This window comes from Echinops telfairi, unplaced genomic scaffold (assembly GCF_000313985.2).
Source record: "Echinops telfairi isolate 266 unplaced genomic scaffold, ASM31398v2 ScPeMD7_655;HRSCAF=1070, whole genome shotgun sequence".
In the NCBI taxonomy this organism is placed as follows: domain Eukaryota; kingdom Metazoa; phylum Chordata; class Mammalia; order Afrosoricida; family Tenrecidae; genus Echinops; species Echinops telfairi.
In genome coordinates this window covers 29278883-29287429 of record NW_022104553.1, presented here as the reverse complement: position 1 = coordinate 29287429, position 8547 = coordinate 29278883, and the positions used below count along the sequence as shown (strand labels likewise).

Genomic DNA, 8547 nt, shown 5'->3' with positions numbered 1-8547 from the left:
CACACACACACACACACACACACACACACACACACACACACACCACCCTAGTCGGCTGGGAAGTAGAGCAGGCTCCTCTGGGTCCCATCCCTTCCCATGCAAAGGTTCCCAAATGATTTGGCCTCTATTTTAGAAATAAATGGACTGCGTGCCAGCACCCTCCCCGTCATTAAGATGGACTGTGCTCTGGCTGGGATCTGGGACCCAGTTTGCAGGCACCCGAGCTGTTCCAGCTCCCACCAGGGGGCGCTGCCGCCCACCTCCGCAGACGCTGGGACCAAAGGCTTTCCTGTGGGGCTGCATGTTGACGGAGGACCTGCGTGCACACACTGGGTCCCAGGAGGCCAACAAACAAACAATCAAGCAGAAACCAACCCCCTGACTCACAGCCACCCCTTCGGACGGAGGAGACCGGACCCACAGGGTTCCTGAGACCGTAACTCTTTCTATACAGAGAAAGCCTCCCCTTTCTCCCTCTGAGCGGCTGGTGGGCTCGATCCATCAATGTTTCGGTTAGCAGCCAAGTGCTTAACCACGGTGCCCCCTGGGCTCCTTGTCGTGACGTGGCCACTGCATCACTAAGTGCCTCAGCCTGTCCCCGAGTGGCTTCGGGCCGGAGGTGGCTCCCCTTCCTGGTGTCCTCTCCCTGGACCCGTGTCCCTCTCTGATGAGTGGCTGTGGTCTGTGTGAGTCTGTGAATGCGTGTCTCTGCATGCTGTCTCCCTGCCTTGGGACAGCCTCCCCAGCCCCACCCCCGTGGTCTCCCCTGGGGCGGGGGCTCTCGGTACCAGGTGGGGGCTGTAGCTGGCCGGCTTCCCGGGGCTGGGCAGCATGGGGGCCGCGCTGCAGGGGTTGATGCGCTTCTCCTTCTGGCGCCGGTTGCAGAACCAGACGCGGATCACCTCCTTCTCCATGTGCAGCTGCTCAGCGATCAGCAGGATCTCCTCTGAGGTAGGCTTCTGGTTCTGCGGGCAGCCGGGCCGGTCAGCCCACCGCTCTGCGGCCTTCCCCACTCCCCCGTGCAGCCAGGCCGCCCCGCCGAGGGGGCCCTCACCGCTAGAAAACTCTTCTCTAAGGCGAAGCGGACGTTTGTCTCGATGCTGGTCCTCTTCTTGCGTCTCCGGCCGGGGAGCCCGTCGAAACCCAGGCTGGGGCTGCTCAGCTGGTTGGGGCTGGGCAGGCTGGAATCCACAGACATGGTCTCTGTGCCCGGAGGGGAAACGGGGGTGGAGGGCCGGCGTGAGAGGGCAGGCGCCTCCTCCAACCCGCAGCCCGCCTGCCCACCTGCCGGGCCCGAGTGTCCACTGGCCCTGAGAGCCCAGGGCCCGCCCACCTGCGTCATTGAGCCACTTCTCTAGGAGGGGCTTGAGTTTGCACATGTTCTTGAAGCTCAAGTTGAGGGCCTCGAAGCGGGAGATGGTCGTCTGGCTGAAGTCGTTGCCGTACAGCTTGCCCATGGCCAGACCCACATCGCCCTGGGCCGGCAGGGGTGGGGAGGTGGCAGAGGTCAAGACCAGGCCCTCTGGCACCACGCTGCCTGTGCGGCCCCTCCCGGCCTCCCCGCACCTGCCCAGCACAGACCTGCGTGAAGCCCAGCTTGATGCGACGCTGCTTGAAGGTGCGGGCAAACTGCTCTAGCTCCTCCAGGTCACTGGGCTCCTCCGGGTGGGACGGGGGCTCCAAGCACTTGGGGGGCTGCGGGTGCGAGAGGTGCGGGTCGGGCAGCGTGGGGTGGGTCACGGCCTAGTGGGGTGGGGAGGGGGCGGGGTGCAGGATGGAGGACCAGGAGGGGGGCACGGTGAGGGCTGGGCAGTCCTCTCGTTGTGTGGCCTTAGCCTCTCCTTGTAGACTCCCTGACTCCAGCCCCCAGGAGGCCGCTCCACATTCCCTATCTGACTTCCACCTCCCGTGGGCCCCCACCGCCTGCTGACTCCCTGAAGGAGCATCCCTCTGTCCGGCTGCTGACCCTGAGCTCTGGGCACACGGAATGAGGGGCTCTGGGGGCTGGGGCCACGGTGGTCCATCTCTTCTCCACCAGAGAAGCCATGCCTGCCTCTGCTACCATCTTTTGGGGAAGTTTGGGGGCAAGTGTCCCAACTACACTGGGCCTCAGTTTCCCCCTCTGCAGGATGGGAACAAGTGCTGCTCGTCTGCCTACCCTGCGTGGTTCCTTAGAGCCTCCTGTTACAAATGAGCAGTGGGCACAAACAGTCTTTTTTAAAGGGGGCTGGGAGAGCAAATAGGGGGGTTTATGGAGAGGCAATAGCTCTACCCAGACCACTTTATTCCCCTAAAAAATTGTCTGCAAACAAGTAAGGACAAAGGGCCGTGAGTACAGTGATACGCGTTGTGGGAGTCCTGGTCCCCGGATCCTAAATCCTGGAGTCCGATGTCTTTTGGAATTCAGAACTTTTTTTTTTTGGATTTTAGAAAGCACCCATATGAGAAACCAACATCTCCGAGAAGAAACGTGTCTCCAGGGCTCACAGCCAGCAGCAGCCGGGGCCTCATTCCCTCGGAGACCAGAACTAGATGGCGCCCAGCTGGCACTGCCACCGCAGACGCCCCGACGGGGCAGGAGAGACTCTCAGGACAGAACTCCAATTCTTCTGGCTCAGCTTTCGGCCACGCCATCCACAGACAAGCCCACGACAGTGACCCCCGCGAAGGTCGGCCCCCCTTGGAACAGCCCACCAGACGTGGTCACCAGGGCCCTGTCCCCGGAGGGATGAGGCTGAGGAGGCGGAAGTGCTAGTGACCAAAACGGGGCACAACAAGGAGGAAGTGGGGAGAGCACTGGTAACAGGCTCTTGTGGGAACTGCGCCGACATCACGAAAGAAAATGCCTCAAGAAAACCAAGCTGACCGGAAAACCAATCTTCTCCGTACACTCAGACCGCACTCAGAAGTTAGGTCATTAAACACGTCCAGGCTTACCGGGCCAATTGGGACCGGAGGCGTCTCTGAGTGAGGCGCTCTTTAACTCTTGGGCCCACACTATCCCCCAGAGCTCCTTTAATTGAAAGAACAGATTGGCAACTAATGACGGTGATGCCCGAGTATGGGACCCCTTTAAAACAACACCCCAGGGAGGGAGGGGAAAAATGAGGACCTAATGTCGGGGGTTTGGATGGAGAGAAAATGTTTTGAGAAACGATGTACAAATGCGCTTTACACAATTGATGTGTGTATGGATTGCGATAACAGTTGTATGAGCCCCTAATAAAATGTTAAAAAAAAAAAAAAAAAAAAAAAACAAAACAAAAACAACAACACCCCAAACACCAGCCCCCTGAGACCAAGGTCACCAGCGACGGCCAGGCCTGAGGAGAAGCTGAGGGGCAACAGGGAAAGCGGAGCTCTGCCCAGGGAGCAGCCGGAACGCACCTCGAGGGACTGGTGCCGCCGGCCGCGGCACTGGGCGGTCTGTGTACACGTGGTCCAGTGAGAACCCGGGGTGCCACGCCGCACACCGAACACACGGTGAAATGTTCGCCAAGATGGGGTGGCCGGGGGCCACGTGAGGCGTGGGTCAGAGATCAGGTGGCACCTGCTCCAGCAGAGGCCACCGCCAGACACAGCGGCCACTCCGCAGCAAAGCACCGGGAGAGGAAGAGGGGCCATGACACCCCACGTCCGTTCAGGGTTTTGTAACCACCCAGGACAAACAAAAACCACCAAAAGAGCCGCTAAACTTGATTGTGAGGACTGTTAATATTCTTAATACGGTTGAGCTGTTCAATGACGTGATCTGTGAATTATAAGCCACGGACACTATCAAGCTATGTTGAAATAATACCCCAACAAATATCTAGATTAACAAAAGCAAACAAAAAATGTGGGCTTCGGAGCATTCTGGATTGAGTCCCGGAAGGTTTTCCATCTGTAATTCTGAAAGGGCTGGACAGGAAGAGCCGGGTTGGAACCAAGCAACCTCCCAAGCCCATGGCCAACTCGTGTGACAGGGATGATCTGCCCCGTGACTTTCTGAGACTGGCACTGTTTACGTGAGTGGAAAGCCCCATCTTTTTCCTGAGGAGCGGCTGGTGGTTCCGAACCGCTGACCTTGTGGTCAGCAGCCCAACATGTGGCCCACTCTGCCACCAGGGCGCCTGCTCCAGGTAGGAAAGATCCTTGAAACCCAGAAAAGCCAGGAAACATGATGACAATCAGCATCGACGATGCGGGCAGGACACTGAGAGAGAGCAAGGCCCGGGGGCTGGACAGGTGACAGGGGCCAGCAAGGCCGGCCAGATGGCTGCTCGCAAAGGTGGCCTGGAGAGACCCTTGTCCCCACAGGGCGGCTGCTACCAGTCCTGCCTGGTGGCCTGCTTTGTCAAGAGAAGCCAGACACGAGGCTCTGGGTAGGGAGTTAGTAGACCTGGAATTCAGGGACAAGAATGCTGCCTGAGGCACTGAGCACGTAGGTGTGAACCTGTCACCGTAGTCAGACAACCTTCTGGTTGCCGCACAGACCGGAGGGAGCCCTAAAGGTGCTTGAAGCCCCTGAAACCTGCCAAGTGTGTACAGATGGTCAAGTTCAAGGCTCTTGTCAGCTTCTCAGTGGAGGCCCTGCCCCCACCACCCAGAGCGAGAGTGGGCCCAGAGAGGGAGTGTAGTTTGCCCGTGGTCACATAGCAGGTTCATGGCAGAACTGGGCGGGGCCCCTGGTGGCCCTGGGCTGGGCCCCGTCCGCTGTCAGCTCGCCTGCCCTGGGTGGGCGGTCTCACCTGGGTGGGCAGCCCGGCCCGGGGCTGGGAGGTGAGCAGCGCCCCTTGGGTCTGCTGAGGTAGCTGGAATAGATTTGGCGTCGGTAGCAGGCCTGGGGGGAAAGGAGGGACACACAGATGAGAGGAAGCAAGGCAAGACTTTGCAGGGGTCCTGCGGCTGGGGTGGGGCGGGGCGGGGTCTCACCTGGCTGACCCTGCTGGGCCTGTGGCAGCAGGAACTGAGCAGGTGGCTGGAGGTGGTGTCCCGGCACAAGGACCAGCTGCTGGAGCTGAAGGAGCTGCTGTATGTCCTGGCAGGGAGGGGGGCAGACAGACAGACTGAATCTGCGACCCTGAGGCTCCCGAGACCCCAGGGGCTAAAGCCCGAAAGTATTCAGAGTCGGGCACGGGGGCAGAGAGTATGAACCCAGGGCTCCCAGGGGGCATGTCCCAGCCCTGGGGATCCAGGAGGGCTCCTCCCTGTTCACCTTTTCTTTCCTGACCCACCTTGTCTTACAATGCTCACTGCCACCAAGTGAGGTCACCACTGACCCCTAACGGCCCTGCAGGGCAGGGTGGACCCCCCACCCCCCCGTGGCTTTCCAAGACTCACTGTTTACGGAGTCGAAAGCCCTTAAGCAGAAACTCTGAAGTATGCAAACGAAACGGTGTGACAATTATTCAGTAAGACGTAAAATCAAAAAGATGTAGATCAGATCCAGTCTGATTCTAAAACACACCCGGAGGCAAGACGGTTGAATCAGTGCGTGTTCTGCTGTGTATATTCTCAACCACAAAAATGGGGAAAAAAAACAAACCCTCAACTCTTAATGGTTAAACTTAATGCATCAAAATGTCTGCTTTCAGCAACTTTTTTGGACTTTATTTACAAGCAGCCTGGGTTCTTTCTTTACTTGTTTATTTAATTTGACTCTCGTGTTCAATGGCAACTGCCATAAACTAATGTTAATAATGTATTTATATTACATAAACTCAAAAATCCTAAAGACCTATTTTTTAAATTAAACACTTTCATTGGGGGCTCTTACATCTCCTATCACAATCCACACAATCATGTACATGTGTACACATGCTGCCATCATTTTCAAAGCATCTTCTTTCTACTGGAACTCTTGGAATCAGCTCAATTTTCCTCCTCCCTCCCCCACCCGCCCTCCCTCGCGCTGTTATAGATTATTATTTTCATATCTTACACCAGGGGTCCTCAAACTACGGCCCACGGGCCACGTGTGGCCCGCAGAGGACATTCATCTGGCCGCTGCCTGTCCTGCTTAGCAGCCGACTCGTCCAGTGGGCATAGGAATTTGTTCATAGTTTTTTTTTAAACTATAGTCCGGCCCTCCAATGGTCTGAGGGACAGTGAACTGGCCCCGTTTAAAAAGCTTGAGGTCCCCTGTCTTACATCGTCCTCTGTCACCCTTCACCCACTTTTCCGTTGTTTGTCCCCCTGGGAGGGGTGACATATTGATCCTTGTGATCGATTCCCCCCCTTCTCCCCACCATCCCTTTATCCTCCTGGTATCTCTAGTCTCATTGTTGACTCTGCTTTAAGCAATTTTAAGAGCTTTCTCTATGGGATCAGAGGGGCCCTGCTGGGGAAGTGGGACAAGCAGCGGGCTGCTAACTGTAAGGTAGGCGGTTCAAACCCACCAGCCGATCCTAGGGAGAAAGTTGAGGCTGCCTGCTTCTGCCCAGAGTTCCAGTGTTGGAAGCCCACCTGGGGCCGTTCTACCCTGCCCTATAGGGTCCCGGTGAGTCGGAATTGACTCACAGCAGGGATGCGATCAGATATATGATCAGACTGGCAGCAGCAACTTGAAAGATGAGGTCGGGATCTCCGTGGGCAGAGGGAGGGACAACTCAGGGGAGTGAGGCTGGTTGGGCCATCGGAAGAAGGGCCGTGTGACTCGAAACGTAGAAACCGCCGGATCGGCGCACGTGTTTGCTCTGCGTGTGCTCAGCGGCAGCAACGCCACGGAATATCTCGGGCGACCTCAGGACACTCCAGCCACGCGTGGGGGTATAGACGGGAGAACGGCTTTTAGAAAGCTCTCCTGGGCCCAACCCACCTTAACTGCGGACAGGTGTTCACCCAAAGACGTGCTAGTGTGTCCCAGGTGGAGACCCATTCGCCACCACAAGCACCTAGGGGCAGCCCAAAGATCCCAACCCCCCAAACTGAACTCCCCGTCACGGAATCAGTTCTGAGTCACTGCGACCCTGTGCGACAGGGCAGAACTGCCCCTGGGAGATTCTGAGACTGCACCTCTTTAGGAGAGTAAAAAGCCCCCTCGTCCTCCCGAGGAGCGGCTGGTGGTTTTGAACTGCTGACCTCGAGGTTAGCAGCCCGGCTCGTAACCACTACGCCACCAGGGCTCTTGTCACCCAGTGGTCCCTGATGGGTAAAATGGGCAAGTCCACGTTGAGTCAGTGGACTGTTGCTCAGCAGGGCCGACGAACAGCCTGCAACCTACAATTACACACAAGCACAAAGCTTTGCACAGCCGTCAGTGGAAGGGATCCCGCTTGCTCCCACATGTTCCATCTGCACGCTAGGACACGGGGCGGCCGTTTCCCCTGCTGGGGAAAGCCTGGAGGCACCGGGCACGTGGGGACGGGCCCTTGCAGCTTCCCAATCTGGGTGCCTGTTAGGTGGGTGCACTCGGTTTGTGAACAGTCCCTGGGCGTACCCTCTTCCGTATTTCCTTGGCTTCCGTAGCATTGTATTTCTTTAACGGTACGAGGCTGGCAAAGAGAAGATCAAAACCCAACCCACAGCCATCGCCATTGTGTTGATTCAAACTCACAGGGACCCTCGACGGGCCTTCCAAGACACTCCCCTTTCCCTGAGCAAACAGCCTCCTCTTATTCCCTCAGAAGGGTTTGAACTGCCGGCCTTGCCATTGACCTCCCAGTGCCTAACACACAGCACCACCAGGCTCCTTCTCCCTCGTGACAATAACCAAAGTAGTGGAAGTCCAGAAAAACAAGACCTGGAAATCTTTTCATTCGTCACTACTTCGCCCAGAGTAGCGAGGGGCTCAGATGGCTGGCCGGGGGGTTAACAGTTCAGTGCGGCTCACCGCTGACCTGGCCGCTGAGAGCCCCACCACATTTCCGGAGTGTTACAGAAGCTGACTGCCAATCTTTCTCCTGAGAAGCCGCTGATGGGCTTGAACTTCCGACCTTTCGGTTAGCAGCCAAGCACTGGACCACGGCACCTTTGGGACTCCTTAGTTTTCTGTCCACCCCCTGCCATCAACTCACAGGGACCCCAGAGGGCAGAGCAGAGCTGCCCCTTCGGGCCTCCCAGACTCTGAATCTATGGGAGCAGAGAGCCTCCTCTCTCTCCCGCAGAGCAGCCGGTGGGCTAGAACCGCTGACCTTGCAGTCAGCAGCTCAACGTGTAACCACCACACCACCACGGGCTCCTTTCATCTTCCATTAGAGGACAGTGAAAAGCCAGCTATCTTTTTTTGGTTTTGCCAAACTCATGGACCTCCTGAATTTTGCCCACGGCCTCTGCAGGGGTGAACTGGTGTGTGTGGGGGGATCCCTGTTCTAAAATAGAAATCAAACTACAACCACTCCTGCTCCTTGGTATCCATCACAATCCAGCTCGTTGCCCTGACCAGCACAGCCGGCCCCACTGGCCTCCTCTCCCTCACCTCCGACGTATGGCTCTCTCACTCTGATCCAACCACACCAGTCCCCCTTCCTGATCCTGCACCTAGAGAAGATCTCACCTCACAAGCCTGGCCATGCAACTCACCACCTGGCAGGTCCTTCATCCCTCAACTCTTTACCACCTGTCTCC

At 57.2% G+C, this 8547-nt stretch overlaps 1 protein-coding gene across 1 annotated transcript in view; it reads right to left on the bottom strand.

Annotated features, from left to right (window-relative positions):
- POU2F2 (POU class 2 homeobox 2) overlaps positions 1-8547 on the bottom strand; it is a 72159-nt gene that overhangs the window by 5517 nt on the left and 58095 nt on the right. The window contains exons 7-12 of the mRNA XM_045292694.1: positions 4915-5020; positions 4731-4822; positions 1582-1695; positions 1334-1475; positions 1055-1203; positions 789-965 (exon numbers count right to left, since the gene is read on the bottom strand). Coding sequence (XP_045148629.1) covers positions 789-965; positions 1055-1203; positions 1334-1475; positions 1582-1695; positions 4731-4822; positions 4915-5020 — 780 coding nt within the window. The remainder of the gene's footprint in view (positions 1-788; positions 966-1054; positions 1204-1333; positions 1476-1581; positions 1696-4730; positions 4823-4914; positions 5021-8547) is intronic.